Below are 16979 nucleotides of genomic sequence, written 5' to 3' on the forward strand. Positions count from 1 at the left end.
TTTTTCCTTTTCCTTTTCATGACAGCCTGCTGGAAGAACTCGGTGTTGTTATCGCCATCAACTGCCCATAGTTTTTTGGCCCTTTGCTTTGTAGTATTCCGTGATCTTATCTAGGAGAATTTGGTGCTGGTGGACTAAAAGAGCTTCCTCTGTATGTTGGCGAGTGGCCGGTGATTGGCTTTGGAGATGAAGTAATCTCTGTTCTATTTCTGTAAGCTGTTGTGGGATTGGTTTTTTACGTTTGCTCCAAACTGTGAGAGCACCAGCAAAATGTTTGGTTCTTTGGTGGCACGGTCTATGTTTGGTGGAACCCCATTTTTCTTTGGCTACACTTTGTATTAGAGATATGGATAGCCTGAGATGACACTATTGACTTTTTTCCAACTTTGATAACCAATATTTAAATATTGAACAAGTTAGTTAACTAAAGTAAAATATATATCATTATGTCTATTATTAAATGTATTTTAGATTTAACTTGTAAATTTATCTATTTGCAAAAATATTTGTAGAAAAGACGAATAGTCAAACGAATGAAAAAAAAGTCAACGGTGTCATCTACTTAAGAATAGAGGCAGTACATACATAGGCTATACATATCTCTAGTACTTTGGAAATCCTGTTCCATGAGCCACCAGTTCTCAAATTTGAAAGGTTTGCGTGATTTTGGAACTGAAGAATTGAGAATAGCTAAAATAGGAGTATGGTCACTGTAAAGCATTGGTAGGGAAAGCAAGGCACCATTCTGCATTAGCCAAGCATCTGTGGAGGCGCTCAAAAGTAGGATTAGTAGTAAAGCGTTTATTAGTCCATGTACAAGCTGGGCCACTGTATCCCATGTCAATAAAACCACACTGTTTGACAAGAGCACGGATACCACGCATACGAGATATACTAGCAGGTTTGGGGCCACACTTCTCACTAGGATGCATAATATTATTCAGATCACCCACACAAGAGGTGGCTCTATCTGGTGAGGCTATCACAAAATTTAAAACATCCTTCCAAATAAGATGTGTTTGCTGATGATGCATACTAAATTGAAAGGCATATTAGAAGGATTATGCACGCCATGAGCTAAAACATAACGATTGCTATGCTGAGCAATGGTAAGCTCAACCTCATCATTCCACATGACCCATAAACCCCCGGATAAACCAACTGATGGAACCACAAAACTGTCACGGACAGAAAATCTATTGGATAATTGACTTGCAGTAACCTTAGAGTTTCTAGAGCTTTTTCCCTCTTCACTCTCGAATTGGCACTGGGCGGAATAAAAACAATAGCATTACTTTGTTTATTACTTTATTGGCCATAGCATTACTTTGTTTATTACTTTATTGGCCATATAAAGAACTGTTTTGAAAAAAACTGAGAGCAGTGTCCGTATTGGCCCCATTTGGTCATACAAAGAAACAGTTTTGAAAGAGATCATATTATTTTGCATCAAAAAGGAACAACGCGTATGATCCTCTATTGGCCATACAAAGAAACAGTTTTGAGAAAGATCATATTATCTTGCCTCAAATAGGAAAAGCGCATATGATCGGATTTAATATTAGAAAAACTTCATTTACATTCGGCATGGCTACCATTATTAAACAAAAAAATCCTTTTTCATAAACTATGCTCATTATTAACACCATTATTTGTATAAGCTTTCGGGGAAAAACATATGTAGGCTATACATGGTGCGCACGATCGTGTGCCCATGCCAAGTTGGCAAGTTGCTTGGGGTCTTTACTCTTGCAGCAAGTAATTAGTGATACAGTCCTAGCACCGCGCGTTCATCGATCACATCTAAAGAGAAGAGAAGCATCTTAATCATGAGAAATAAGTTGCCAATCTAAACGGATAACCACCCTATGATCCATAATGAAAAGCAGTACATTCCTATAAAACTCGAGATACCTTGAAAGCAAAACCGATGACACAACGAAGCCATCATCCCGGAACATTAACGCCTTCATCATGGTACCGCTTTGATGTCGGTCAGCAAGAAACTCATCTTCCTCTTCTTTCAATTTCCCCTCCTATTTTTTTAAAAAGAATTTTATTCTAGCTTCCACAGGAGTTTCCCGCTCAACTGGACCTTATTACAGTTCATGGCTCCGATATGTTTAGAGCAAAACTTTGAAAGAGCACGATCAAACGAAGATGTAATTAAATGTAATAAATCTATTGTAAAATTTTACTTCCTTATATGATATGGCAGAGCTCCTGCCCTTTAACGATAAAAAAAGAAAAGAATAGCCACTCGTGCTTGGATGAAGTTTTCCATAATAAACAAAAAAATTGCACTTACTCCTGCGCAAATTTTTAGGAATCTCGGTGCAAAACCCCAATCCGTCCCGGGATCAAACCTGGATGGGTGCGCTCCCTAACGGAAGTCGTACCACTGCGCTACAAACACGTCTGTTAATGGAAAAAATAGTGGACAGGGTATATATTAAAAAGAGAATCGGAAATATGTATCGGTTTTCCGCTTCCCCCTTCGTCGGCGAGTGCGAGCGGCCAGCCAAGCCAACGCACGCACAGGTGCGCTCCCAGCACCATTATCCTCTTCCTCTCCCAATTCCAAATCCAAACCCCTCCCTCCCAGCGGCATCTTCACTAGGGTTTATCTCCAGCGAGGCCGCGGGGCCGCGCCACCAATGGCGCTCGCGGGCCCGTCCTCGGCACTCCTCTCCTCGTCCTCCTCCGCCTGCCTCCGCTGCCTCAACCCGCTCCTCCTCTCCGCCGCCTGCCGCCGCTCGGCTTGGGGCCAGCGCCGCGCCGCCCGCAGGTTCTGCGCAGGTACCAGCGGCCGCGCCTAGCTTGTTGAATTCTGCTGGGAATGGCTAATCGGCTGATTGGATTGATTGGGCCTGTTCCGCTGCAGCGGTTGCCTCCGAGGCGGATGTGTTCACCTCCCCGGAGGTCGCGAAGTCGTTCGACTTCACCAACGAGGAGCGGATTTACAAGTGGTAATTTTGCATCTATGTGCCCAATTTTTGCTTGCTTGCTTGTTTTTTTGGATTCGTTTTAAGGACGTTCTCGCCAATTCATAATAGGTGTGCTGATTTTGGCCTGTAATTCGGCACACATGCACACCCTTTGATGCCGTACTTGTGTACAATGTAGGTTTTAGCAGTTATCCTTCAGTTTTCAAAGTGGATCAATGTGTATTTATCACTTGGTAGTGGTTGGTAGTGGTTTGCGTTCACGATTTGGGTGCTCGCTCGTCCATTTCTGCTTGTGGTCACAATGAACTGTGATGCGGAGGGCGAGTTAGTAGGTATATGGAATTCATAGAAGTTCGAATATGCCAGGCATTGTCAGCTATTCCCGGCTTTCAGCAGAGTGGCATTAAATATTTTTCATATTTGTGAATTGCCATTTGTGTATTGGTACGTTGAGTCGAGTGATGGCAGTTAGCTTAGGATAGGAAAAAAATAATTCAATATGCTTTTGATGGCAGTATAAACTAGTTTTTATTAGAAAAAGGGAAATTAAATGCAAACATTCATCCCCACTTAGGGAATGTAGAACAGTACACATTTAATAAATCCATGCAAGTTGACAGTTGTTTGTTTTATAGTTTATACACATGCAGGAACACAGGGGTGAAAAATATGATAGTCCTAATCAAGAAATAGTACTTGAACATTGCTCCACAAACATTTATGAGTTGATATTTTCTAGTCGCCTGTATTTCTGTTTCAATGAACTATGTTCCTGATGTAATACACTACACTTGTTTCTGTGCTTCAACAAACTTTTCTTATACATGATTCTCTATTAGGTGGGAATCTCAAGGATTTTTTAAGCCTAACTTTGATCGTGGAGGAGATCCATTTGTCATCCCGATGCCACCCCCAAATGTTACCGGTTCACTGCATATGGGCCATGCTATGTTTGTCACCCTTGAGGTTGGATGATTAAATCCAGTGCTATTGTGCTTATTCTGTTTGCTAACTACAAACTGATTTGGCTTAACAATTAAGACTAGTCATCTATCATCTTATCAACAGATCATTCATTGCTTACATTCTCATGATTTTATCTTTACATTTACTATGTTCTTGTATCATACTTCGTTTGTAAATTTTTTGTTACACACTTTGAAATACTCCCTCCATTTCAAATTATAAGGCATATAGTTTTATCCACCTTCTTTAAGATACTAGGCTTGCATATGAATTTATTGATGTTTTACCTTGTAATTTCAAATGGGAGGAGTAATTAAGATATCACATGATTGATATGCTCCTTCGGGTGAATCTGTTTCTTGAAGGGAATGCTGTCTTTCAATTACTCTGGTAACTGATTTCTCTCAATGGACCCATGAAATGAGTTATAGATAGTAAAGTGGACACTAGTCACTATTAGCTGAAGTAAGCGTTAGTGATTATGAAGTCTATCAAAAGCTAAGCTATACAAGCACTGTGAAACTTTTATCTAACAGTCAACCTGTTTAAGTTCATTGATGTACTTTAGAACCCTAGATAATCTGTGCATAAAACATCCTTATTGCATCATGTACTATGCAAAGCTGATAAACCTCAATTTTGCCTCCTTCCATTTTTTGTCTGGCTCTACTATTTTTCTTACTAAAAGAATCCCCATTTCTTTAAGTGACTCAGGATATAATGGTTAGGTATTTCCGAATGAAAGGGAGACCTACACTCTGGATACCTGGCACTGACCATGCTGGGATTGCGACTCAGGTCTGTAGATCTTGTCACACATTTGATAGAACTCAGTTTGTGTTCAAATATATTTGTGAAGTAATTTGTGGATTTCTCCTTCTAACATTTTCCATTTATGTTTCAGTTGGTCGTGGAAAAGATGCTGGCTGCTGAAGGTGTCAAAAGGACAGATCTGACACGAGAGGAGTTCACCAAAAAAGTCTGGGAGTGGAAGGAGAAGTCAGTCCTTTTTCAGTCTGGACCAATTTGTGACTTTTGTCTTATGCAACTTATTAAAACTATGGGCTCTGACTCTGAAGCAATCCTTGCTGTCGATTACTCTGACTGTTTACTGCATCTCTCTCTCTAGTGATGTTGTGTTTCATTTACCATAATCAGGATGTCCAGTTATGCTTTATTATACTTCTTAACTAATAAACTGTGAAATTAACTGTCATGAAGTTGTGATCAAAGATTATCATGATTGTTTTTTTTCACACAATACCAACATTGGTTGTTTTAGACCAATTATTATGATTATTTTTCAGACCACTCATTATGATTGTATTTTAGAAATTAGTATTATGATCGGTGTTTTTAGACCAATTATTATGACTCTTTCATTAGCTTCAGAAGGATTTTCATTCTTCAGGACTCAGGAATTCTTTTTAAAGATGGATTTCCACGATGGACTGTCTGCAAAACTAATGTGTTCTAATTCTAATCACTGTTTCCCTTTCAGATACGGGGGTACTATCACTAATCAGATTAGACGATTGGGCGCATCTTGTGATTGGAGTCGTGAACGTTTCACTCTTGATGAACAATTGAGTCGTAAGTGTTGCTGTTATTTTCTGGTGCTGATGATGCTTTTAGCATTTAGTACTTCCCCATATTATTGTGTCATTAAGTTAGCATTTAGTACATTTCCCAGTGTTGTAAAAGGTCTACTAGGCCATATACAAGGAATAAATCCTCCTACATGCTACCGCCTGATTGCCAGTTAGGCTACTAGGCAGGCTGTTTAGGCTGTGTAATCGCTACCAGGTGGATGACCAAATGCATACTGATTAGCGACTTTAGAACCTTGCTTTGACCTAGGCTTCGAAAAAGAAGCATTGATAGGCTCTGTTGTCATTATATGATTTAAACACTACAATCTTGGTAGATTGCTCCCTCAAACAGAATGTTGTCATTCATGTATTGGTGGTTCTTTTCTGCAGGGGCAGTTGTTGAAGCATTCGTTAGGCTTCATGATAAAGGGCTTGTATACCAAGGTACACTGATTTATCAGGGTTATGCTACTACAAAAGAGTGCGTGTAACAAACTCTTTTCTTCTTAATGCAATGCTTCGCAGTTCTCCTGCGTGTCTGAGGTGAAAAAAAGTGTGTGTGTGCATGCGCGCGTGCATGACCTTGGATCTTTGTGTTGAGTATCGTATACCATTTTTCAATTTATATCCCCTTATGTTCTTCTGTCCTACTATATAGTTTGCTTGGTCATAATTTCTTCTTGTCTATATTAACATGCTTAATGCTGGCAGATTAACTACTAATTGGGTTTGAAAACTTTTCTGTTCCAGTAGATTTAGCAGTAGCTGGACACAAATACACTTATGAAGTAGGAGCAGGATGCATTAGCAACTTCTTCTACATGCTTTTCTATTATAGATTACAACAAAAAAATTATAAGTTCCCCAGATCCATTCCTGCTACAAGCTTAATGCTTTGGCCCCAACATGTATCAAACACATTTATTTTCTATTGGCTACTGCTGATAAGATTGCTATATTGTGGAATGCTGATCTTCATGTGAAAACTCCTGACTTCCTAGTTAGGCTTGCCTCCTTCAGTAATTTCATATCATTCTTTTGAATCAGAATCATGTATATCTTGGTTGAAAGAAAAATCCACTAGTCCAAAACTTTTGGGGTGTACTCCTGGACTTTGCAAATTATGAAATGAACCTTGTTAGTGTATACTAGAGAACTATGTCTCCTCCTGTTTGTCGTATTCAGAAGCAATAGGCTCTACATCCAGTTTCCCTGAAACTTGTATCCTTGAACGATTTGTTACAATGTTACTACATATCACTAGTATCATGTTGCTTTTTCCACAAAGTGACTTATATGTTATGTGTAAGGTCCTACCACTTTGCACTTTACAGCACCCATCTATATATTTCACAATATATCCAGTCTAACCATTGTCACACAATGGTCATATTTATCGACTAAACGTTCAGAACAACTATCTCAACCAAATTGGCAACTCAGTGGAATAAGGCACCATTTTTCCTTCCAACATAGGAAAACATACATTGATGTATGGTTCCTTTTGTTACGCTTGGGTGTCATGCTGATGCTGTCCATGCTTATCATCCAATAATGGTGCAGTAGTTTTACCTTACATCACTTCTATGAATATTGGTTAATGGTTCTGTTTCACTCACAGGATCTTATTTGGTCAACTGGTCTCCTAACCTGCAAACTGCAGTATCTGATTTAGTACGTGAAAATCTCTCCTTCTCAATTTGCTAAAACATCTAGCTCTGCAGATATTTAATGTAAACTCAAACAACAGAAATTTGATAACAGCACACTGCAAAACTTTAGCACATCATCGATGGTGCAAACTCAAGATTTGATTCTGACATGAGTCTTCTAATCAGGAAGTAGAATACTCTGAAGAACCTGGAAGTTTGTACTTCATCAAGTACCGTGTTGCTGGTGGGACCAGGTACTTTTCACTATATTGCGTTGTGACATTTCTTCATTTGATTGTGAATGGACATTTCATTATTTAGTTCATTTGCCACCAGATTCTTGTTTCCTTCATGTTATATTTAATTTTACATTTTCTGGAGAATAAATTTGCATGACGCACCAATTAATCTTTCACCTTGTAATATGTGAATTTAAGCAACATGGTTGGCACTGTATATTGATGAAAATTGATCACAAGTATTTGAAATATGTACTTATGTCACAGGGATGATTTTATGACTATTGCGACCACAAGACCTGAAACTCTATTTGGTGATGTTGCCATTGCTGTTAACCCAGAGGTATGATTTCTTCAGTGTTGTGCAGTAAAGTTTTCTTGTCTTTTGTTACAACTTATATTATAACCATGTCAATATTTATTTCTCAAACAGCTAGTTTAGTAGAAAATCTTACCTTCAATATGTCAATTGGCAATACAGGATAAGCGTTACGCCAAATATGTTGGCAAGTTGGCCATTGTACCCTTGACATTTGGGAGACATGTCCCTATTATTGCTGACCGGGTAAGTATGAAACTGAATATTCTATGCAGTATATGTTTCAAGCAATTTCACAAAGTGTATTGCAACATTAATTAAGTCATAGCAACGCAAAATGCCAAAAACAACTCATTAACATGGTTCTAGTGTTATCTTATTTTATGCCATTGCTGTTATTTGAAGTAAAAAGAGGTATTTGAAAGGAGTGCTTAAGGGAGATAAATGCCATTAGAAGTGCCCCTTTCTATCTTCTAGGAGTTGCATGATTTCCTGCTAATAATAACTATTGATTCTATGATTTACAGTATGTTGATCCAGAATTTGGAACAGGGGTGCTAAAGATTAGCCCTGGACATGATCATAATGATTATCATATTGCTCGAAAGCTTGGGCTGCCGATTCTCAATGTCATGAACAAAGATGGTACGCTAAATGATGTGGCTGGATTATACAGGTACCTATTTTTCTTCTTTTCAAATTCTTGTGTGATTTATTTGTTAGTTTGATTTTTTTCCTGTGCAACTTGTTCTTTCTATCCATAGTGGGTCATTTATGAATACTCTGAATTTTAGCTACTTATAGACCCATATATGCTGTTTCATGTGGTTTTAATATGCCTTATATTTAATGGCACTGAAATAAGGACCTGTTTAACATAACCTACTGGACTTAGTGTTGTTGAAAGTTTGGAGTGTGAGGCACCCTATCCGTGTCTTTGATTTTGTACAAAATCTCTAAGTAGCTGGTTCAACTAATGCATGTGGAGAAGGAAGTGATATATTTATGCAGGAATCCTTTCTCTGGCTTTATGTGCAGTATGTTTCTGGTATTAACTTTCTTTCTTGTCCTTCTTCAGTGGTATGGATCGATTCGAGGCACGAGAGAAGTTGTGGTCTGACCTTGTTGAGACTAACTTGGCAGTAAAGAAAGAACCTTATACGCTTCGAGTTCCTAGATCTCAACGGGGTGGTGAAGTATGATCTTTTTTCCTGTTCTTAGTGATATGTTTTTTCGTTATCGATGTTTTCCATAGGCTTGATGAACCTACTTCTGCTTGATCCTAGGTGATTGAGCCTTTGATTAGTAAGCAATGGTTTGTCACGATGGAGCCATTGGCTGAAAAGGCCCTCCGTGCTGTTGAAGAGGGGCAGTTAACCATTCTTCCGGAGAGATTTGAGAAGGTACTGCATGAATTCACTTCTACTCTTTAGAGAGACAGCTTACCATTATGCACTGGCAAAAGTAGGCGGTTCAATGTACTTTTACAGAAACTATTGACTTTTCCTCTTTTTTTGGGGGTATGCTTCTACTGCAGATATATAATCATTGGCTAACAAACATAAAGGATTGGTGTATAAGTAGACAATTATGGTGGGGTCATCGTATACCAGTTTGGTATATTGTTGGAAAGAAATGTGAAGAAGACTATATTGTTGCCAGAACTGAAGAGGAGGCACTCGCGAAAGCTCAAGAAAAATATGGAAAATCAGTTGAAATATATCAAGACCCTGATGTTCTTGATACTTGGTTCTCAAGGTCTGTCGTCCTATGCAAAATTTGTGAACCCAATTATTTTTCTGCATTGTGAGTTAGCTTATTGCATGCTTCTGTCTTTTGATTTGTAAATTGTTTTTTTTTTTGCAAGAATTTTTACTTTCATCCGGAAAGTTATCTGGATTCACCAAATAGGAACTATTTTTTCGGGACTAAGTATCAGTTTTTTAATGGCATTTCTTGTAATTCCAAAGATTTAGTTTGTTTTTCTATTGAATAACAATAAAGATTTTATGACCTGCATATTTCGAGCTAATTGCAGTGTGGAGTATGCCATTTCTCCCTTCATCTGTAGTCTTGTTCAGCATGGAGCTTATCTCTTCTTTTCAATTGTTGCTATTGTCCTGCAGTGGTCTGTGGCCTTTCAGCACGCTTGGTTGGCCTGATCTTTCCAAGGAGGATTATAAGCATTTTTATCCTTCAACTGTTCTGGAGACAGGGTAACAGTTCAATTTACCTTTTCTTCTTTCAGTACGGTAATATTTGCGTTGCTGCTGAGTTTCTGTTTTTCACATTGATGCATAATCCTTTCCTTCACAGCCATGACATTTTGTTCTTCTGGGTTGCACGGATGGTCATGATGGGAATTGAGTTTACAGGATCAGTACCATTTTCTTATGTCTATCTTCATGGTCTTATCCGGGACTCTGAGGTGAGATGAGGCCCAATGACAATTTGTTGACAGTTTGTTGTTTTGAGTGTCCAGTAGTGAAGGCTAAACTTTTCTTGTAGTGCAACACTATCTAACTTATAAATCTGTGAGATTATGAAAAAGGCATACCTATTTTTTGAACGCATGTTGTAAATGGCATCATTATCGTATTACTAGGATCCACTATTTGCTGCTTCCAGTGCTTGTTTGCCACATGGTGCCCACCTTTCAGGATCCATCAAAAGGGTACAGCTTTTGCGGATATGGCTTTCAGAAGACCCCCCAAAAAACTAACATAACTTATTTGAAGAATAGATTTCAACTGAAACCTAGCTGTACAAGGGATGCACTTTTTATGCGGGCCTCATGTTTTGTCTGCTAAAAGGCTGTAGATGCTCCCTAACAATTGAACACGTCCTATATCTTCATCCCTCTAGGTTTCAGGTCCTGAAAGAAATACTGTCAACATGTTATTTGTCATGATGAACATGTGGTAACCAGTTAGACCAATTAGGTAGACCACTGCAAAGTATGTTCAATATGGTCCTAAGTCTACATGTAGTGCTAAATTACAAGCTGTTTTTCAGGGTCGCAAAATGTCGAAGACATTGGGAAATGTCATTGACCCCCTAGATACCATCAAAGATTATGGGACTGATGCTTTGAGATTTACACTATCTTTGGGCACTGCAGGCCAGGTTTGTTTTTCCATTCATTATTTTTGTTTTGGTATTTGTTGTTGGGGTAGGCTAGAGTTGAAACCCAACAACAGCCACAAATCAGGGTTCATGTGCCTGAACCCTGATTTGTGGCTCTTGTTGGGTTTCAACTCTAGCCTACCCCAACTTGCTTGGGACTGAAAGGCTATGTTGTTGTTGTTGTTGTTGTTGTTGTATTTGTTGTGCGATTAAATTTGTTTGCTTCTGTCGTTAAAACACCACCTTTGCTTCAGGATCTCAATCTTTCTACAGAAAGGTTGACATCAAATAAGGCTTTCACGAACAAGCTTTGGAATGCAGGCAAATTTTTGTTACAGAATTTGCCTGATAGAAGTGATGTCTCGGCATGGGACTTCTTGTTAGCAAATAAGGTTCCTCACTGTACTTCAAGTTACACATGATGCATTCACTAAATTTATTCTGTTTGAAACTGTTGCTAATACTTGTGCATCTCATGTCAAGTTCGACACAGAAGCATCACTTCAGAAACTGCCATTGCCAGAATGCTGGGTGGTAAGTCCATTGATATGTTAAATTATTTGGCTTTTGTGCAGTTTATTAATGAAAGAATAAACTACATCCAGGTTACAGGACTACACGAACTCATTGATAGGGTCAGCACAAGCTATGACAAGTTTTTCTTTGGAGATGCTGCTAGAGAAATATATGATTTCTTCTGGGGGGATTTTGCAGATTGGTAAGATTATGGAGAACCCTAGAGTGAACTACTTTACTTTAGAACCTTTCCATATTTATGCCTCAAACTAATAATGGAGTAATTATTAGCCCATGGACAATGATGTGGACAGTGGGGATCTGGGGGGAAAACATCAGCACTGCTAAATATCCCTATTCAGTTTTCTAGTTCCATCCCTGCCTATTGATGAGAAAGATGTAAATCTAATGAGAAAAAAGACAAAAAATTTATTAACTTTTCTCTGAGTTGTTTGATGTAAATCTAATGAGATCAAAACAAACTAAGTGTTTCTAACTGTTGTCTGTGTTTCTTGGTTCATCCAAATGGCCAATTGTTACCAGCTAGCAACCATGAGTTGAGGTCTTTCTTCTCTAATAGTATTCCATGAACTAAACTATTGAGTTGCATGCACCAACTAGTTCAAGCCAAAAGCTTAAGCTGATAGGGAAAGATGGGCAATTCACTTATACTCCAACACTCCCCCTCACGTGCAGGCTCCCTCAGGCCGCATACATGGAAATTGGAGTGGGCTGCAATTATTTTATTTAATTGCACCCGCCAGGATTCGAATTCGAGACCTCTAGTCCTGATACCATATTGAGTTGCATGCAGCCCACGTTGTTTTCTACTGCTACGTTTCATCCTCATGTTTCCTTTGCCATTGGTTCACCACGGCATGCAAAAAATTAGGATTGGAGAGGTATAAGACCAGGGGCACTTGAGGTGTACACGGAGATGATTTCGTCCAGCTGCTGCTGTATTTTTTTTTTCATTGAGGCCTCGGTCAGTATATATTATAGAGACTTGGGGGGCAAGGCTCCCCCGGATACATATGGCAGTCTACGATACGAATATCTACAACTACCAAATATACTCTAACATCCCCCCGTAGTCACAGTGGGAGCACAACAGACGATAAGACTGGAGAAGAAGCCGAAGGTAGAACCCAACGGACTCACATCCCCTCGCAGTTATAATGTCGACGCGGTGCGCATGCTACGACTGGAGAGAAAACCGGCGAGTAACTCATGCGGATGGTAGCCCTTTGTGCCGATGTAGAGGTAACCGAGACGAGGGTGAATAGCCGTGGTTGAGGATGCCATGCGTAGGGTAGCCGTGGTCGACGTATCTATCGAAGTTGCCGAAGATGAAGGAGCCGCACATGAAGCCGCGAGCGCACAAGGAGGCACCATGGGGATGGTGGCGCATGGGGGAAGACGCCGAAGACGAAGACGGTGACGTGTCGAGGCAATCGTAGAAGGAGAGATCAATGCCAAAGTCGATGTAGTCAGGCCGATGTAGACGAGGCATATCCGGGTTTGCCAAGCCCGGAAACGCGTCGGGGACGATGGCACGCACCAGTGTTGCGAATACTGGACGTGCAAGGTGCACCGACCATGTGTCAACCCAAAAGCTTAAGCTGATAGGGAAAGATGGGCAATTCACCTATACTCCAACATAAACTTATATGTGGTTTGATACAAGGGCATCTGCCCGTATCTGGAATTGTTTTTCCTAGTTATTAACATCCTTAATAGTTCTTCTGACAGAGTGCTTTATGAATGCCATGTCTCTGCTCTTTAGGAATGGACAGAAAGGAGGTTTAGCTTTTGAATGTTTTTGTCCCAAGTCAAATTTCTCTAACTTTGACCAAATGTATAGAAAAATACACCAACATCTACAGCATCAAATGAGTTTCATTAAATCCACTATGAAATGTCTTGATAGTACATTTATTTGGTATTGTAGATGTTAATATATTTTTCTATAAACTTTGTCAGCGTTATAGAAGTTTGACTTAGAACATAACTAAAACCTACATTTTGGAATGGAGGAAGTATTAGTGAATTATTTGTTCTTTGATAAATCTTGGATTTCAAATACAGCAAATGGAAGTAAGCTTCATTTATTGATACTAAGAACTCATCAGTTAATGTTCGTTCAGGCATATTGAAGCGAAATAAGGTTCATTTGTTGATACTAAGAATTCATCAATTATTTCTCGTTCAGGTATATTGAAGCTAGTAAAACACGTCTCTACCACTCAGGTGACAAGTTAGCGGCTGCTACAGCACAAAGTGTTCTGCTGTACGTGTTTGAAAACATACTGAAGCTACTGCATCCCTTTATGCCATTCGTCACTGAAGAATTATGGCAGGTATTGAAACATAACTGTTAATTATTACTTCAACAAATCTATCACGCCCTCATCAGTATCATCACTAGAATATCATTATCATTCTTATTTCAGGCATTTCCATACAGAAAGCAAGCACTTATGGTTGCTCCCTGGCCTACCACTGACCTTCCTAAGGATTTGAGGTCCATCAAAAGGTTTCAGAATCTTCAATCATTGGTAAAACTTTGCACTTGAGTTTTATAATCTCACTTTGAGAAATGTTCATGGTAACATTTTTTTTATTGTCGATATAATGATAGATAAGAGGAATCAGAAATGTTCGAGCAGAATACACTGTTGAGCCAGCTAAACGGATATCAGCTTCTGTTGTTGCTACGGCAGATGTCCTGGATTATGTATCGGTAAGTTGGCAGGTCCATTTCTGTTGAAATTTGTCAAGCAGTTCAAAGTAGACGCATGTCCGTTTCAGTAGCAGGAGCCATGGCTACATCTACCTCGGCACTCAACTCAGTTGCTACCAAGTACCCAAAAAAAGTGTAGTTCTAAGGCAAGCCTCGTGCTTTTCACAGCTTACCTGCATCTTGACTGTGGAAACCCCGCAACGCTATAACTGGTATTAGAAATTATAATTAAACATTAACATCTTGAATTATTGGGTTTTTTAGCACACATGGTTTTACAAATGTGTTGCATCGATATGCCTCTAGTCTCAGCAAACACTAGTTTTACTGTTCTTTTTAGTGTCCCCTTCTTTTTCATCACGACCTGTACGTTTATGCCTGCAGAAGGAGAAGCAGGTCCTGGCTTTACTTTCGAAGCTTGACGTTCAGAATGTGCATTTTACTGAATCAGCACCAGGTATGCCCTTTGTACCTGTTCAAACATAACCTTTTTTATGCTGTTTGCAACAACAATATGTATTCATGATTTCCAGGTGACGCAAACCAGTCGGTTCACATTGTTGCTGATGAGGGTTTGGAAGCCTATCTACCTTTGGCTGACATGGTTGATGTGTCTGAAGAGGTTAAGCGGCTCTCCAAGCGCCTCACTAAGATGCAGTCAGAGTATGATGCTCTCATGGCTCGCCTCAACTCCCAAAGCGTACGTGCCCATTTCTGCTTGTTTCACTGGTATTGTTCAAAATACACATTGGCACTTTTCCATGCTAATCATGCACTTCTTTCATGGTGTAGTTTGTAGAAAAGGCCCCTGAAGAAATTGTCCGTGGAGTTCGGGAAAAAGCATCTGAGGCAGAGGAGAAGATCTCTCTTACTAAAACTCGGCTCGCATTTCTGCAAGCAACTGTCTCCAGTTAACTACAGTAATTTATGGTGGCAATTGCTACCGGAATGCCATTTTGATCGACGATGGACAAAACTGGTTGTTAATAGTACTTGCGGTTAAAGGATCTCACAGTCACAGATTACCAACAAGGGCAGTCATGGTCACTGGTCCAGATTGTGCACAGCAGCTTGCAGAAATACTTGCCAATCCTATCTGTTGTGCCCCTAAAAACTTGCAGCATATGATTCTTTTTTTTTTTGAATGCTCTTACTGCATTTTTCTTACGAGCTTGGGCGTGACGACGGGCTAGTTGCATTCTTCTTGCTAGTTGCATTCTTCTTGTGACTTCAGTTCCTTCTCGGAATGCCCTTAGTCGAGGTAAATTTTGCCCGGTTGTAATATAATCTTATGTTTCATCCTGACTTTTTTTTGTCCACTTGCATATATTAATCAACAAGTTTTGCCAAACTTATACGCATATTTGTACCGAGTTACATATTTCGATGTAGATAATTTTGTAAGATGAACGCACGTTATTACCTTTGTCATTGTCGTGCATCGTGCAATAGTTTGAAGAAATCTTATCATTGCATTCGTAGCTCGTGACGTACGGGGCCCACGCACTCAGTAGCTCTGGAACATCCCGTCGTGTGTTCAATATTAAGGATGGAGCCTAAAATGGACCAGTCTGAATTTTTATAAGCTAGAAATAATTGGTAGAAGATCATTTGTGACTATCGAGTCATCGAAGTTAGCGAAGTTTCACTGCTTGGATTTTTGCTAGTGCTGGATTTCTAGTAAATCCGAAAAAACATGTGCATACCATCACCATACGAGGGCAGGGAGCAAACATCCGAAGGGTTTAATTAAGATGGTAGAGCAGCATAACTTGGTACACAACTGTAAGAAAGACGAGGAGGCTCAGACACAGGCACACTGCAAGATCGATCGATCAGCATGCCCAATGCTCAAGCAGGCGATGAATTCTCTGGATTGAGCAATCATGACGCAGAGCTCGGTGATAAGCCGTCGACGCGCTCCATCTCCGACGCCGGCGAGCCACACTGGGCGACGTCCACTCTGAGCTGCCGTGCCATGGCCTGGGCCGACGCCCTGACCTCGGGGGACGTACTCCATGCCCTCCCTGACCATCCTCGCCCCGACGGGGCCGTTGCACACGTCCTCCATGTCCAGCCCCCGTCTTCCAGACGGCCCCCATGAGGCGGCTGACGGCCTGCTGGTCGGCGAAGAAGGGCCTGGCCAGCACTACACCACCGCCGGCACGCGCCCTCCAGCGTCGAGTTCCGCGTCGTGCAGGTCCCGGCGCGGCGCCCACTCCGCCAGCCAGCGCCCAGCCGCCGCCCCGACCGCTTCTCGGAGGAGCAAGGGAGCCGTGTTGCGGGCACAGCCGGGGCCTCCATGGACGCGGCGGTATCGTCGTATCGAGTGCCGCCGCCACAGCGGGCGTCGGCGTCGGCGATGGTGGCGGAGGTTGTGTTCCGCGTGGAGGAACGTGACGACGCGGAGGCCGGCGTCGAGGAGGAGGGCGGTGGCGAGGTGGAGCATGGGGGTCGACGTGGCCTCCCACCGGCCACGGGAAGAGGAGCACGTGCGCCGCCATCCCGATCGAGCACGACCTTTGCCCGTCGGGTTCTTGGGGCCGACGACGATGGGCCGCGTGCCGGCGTCGGGGTTGTCGACGGCGGCGTGTTCCGGCTGCAGCGGCCGCGAAGGAGCTCCTCCTGGGATGACGACGACGGGCGGCGTGACGGCGGCGGCAGCTGGCAGGGATGTCGATGGCGACGTGTTCCGGCGGCGGCGGAGCAAACGGCGAGCCCGCGCTGCCGCCGCCGGCGACCTCTGCTAGCCCCGTGCTGCCGTGCTCACCACGTACCGCCGTCCCCGCCACCGACGCAGCGACCCCCCGACACCCCGGCCGCGCCAGCCCACGACGCCGGCACCCACCGATGAGCGCCGCATGCCCCTGTCCCTGAC

At 41.5% G+C, this 16979-nt stretch overlaps 1 protein-coding gene across 3 annotated transcripts; it reads left to right on the forward strand.

The window, feature by feature from the left end:
* Positions 1 to 2457: 2457 nt before the first annotated feature.
* LOC117845304 (valine--tRNA ligase, chloroplastic/mitochondrial 2) lies at positions 2458 to 15456 on the forward strand. 3 transcript variants are annotated; one of them, XM_072292041.1, is made up of 27 exons: positions 2458 to 2799; positions 2885 to 2969; positions 3788 to 3914; positions 4643 to 4712; positions 4819 to 4913; positions 5416 to 5507; positions 5897 to 5950; positions 7128 to 7180; positions 7345 to 7412; positions 7665 to 7740; positions 7879 to 7962; positions 8244 to 8392; positions 8795 to 8912; positions 9003 to 9119; positions 9254 to 9474; positions 9843 to 9932; positions 10033 to 10144; positions 10732 to 10842; positions 11097 to 11234; positions 11326 to 11376; positions 11448 to 11560; positions 13571 to 13718; positions 13812 to 13916; positions 14000 to 14101; positions 14486 to 14558; positions 14635 to 14801; positions 14894 to 15456. In XM_072292041.1, the coding sequence occupies exons 1-27, from the start codon at positions 2473 to 2475 to the stop codon at positions 15014 to 15016; spliced, it is 3069 nt and encodes a 1022-aa protein (XP_072148142.1). In that variant the 5' UTR covers positions 2458 to 2472; the 3' UTR covers positions 15017 to 15456. The 3 variants fall into 3 exon arrangements, with proteins under 3 accessions (XP_072148142.1, XP_034582188.1, XP_034582189.1); XM_034726297.2 differs by having other exon boundaries at positions 2508 to 2799; positions 4629 to 4712; XM_034726298.2 differs by lacking the exons at positions 2458 to 2799; positions 2885 to 2969 and having other exon boundaries at positions 3802 to 3914; positions 4621 to 4712.
* Positions 15457 to 16979: the final 1523 nt, after the last annotated feature.

Source organism: Setaria viridis, chromosome 2, assembly GCF_005286985.2.
Source record: "Setaria viridis chromosome 2, Setaria_viridis_v4.0, whole genome shotgun sequence".
Taxonomy (NCBI): domain Eukaryota; kingdom Viridiplantae; phylum Streptophyta; class Magnoliopsida; order Poales; family Poaceae; genus Setaria; species Setaria viridis.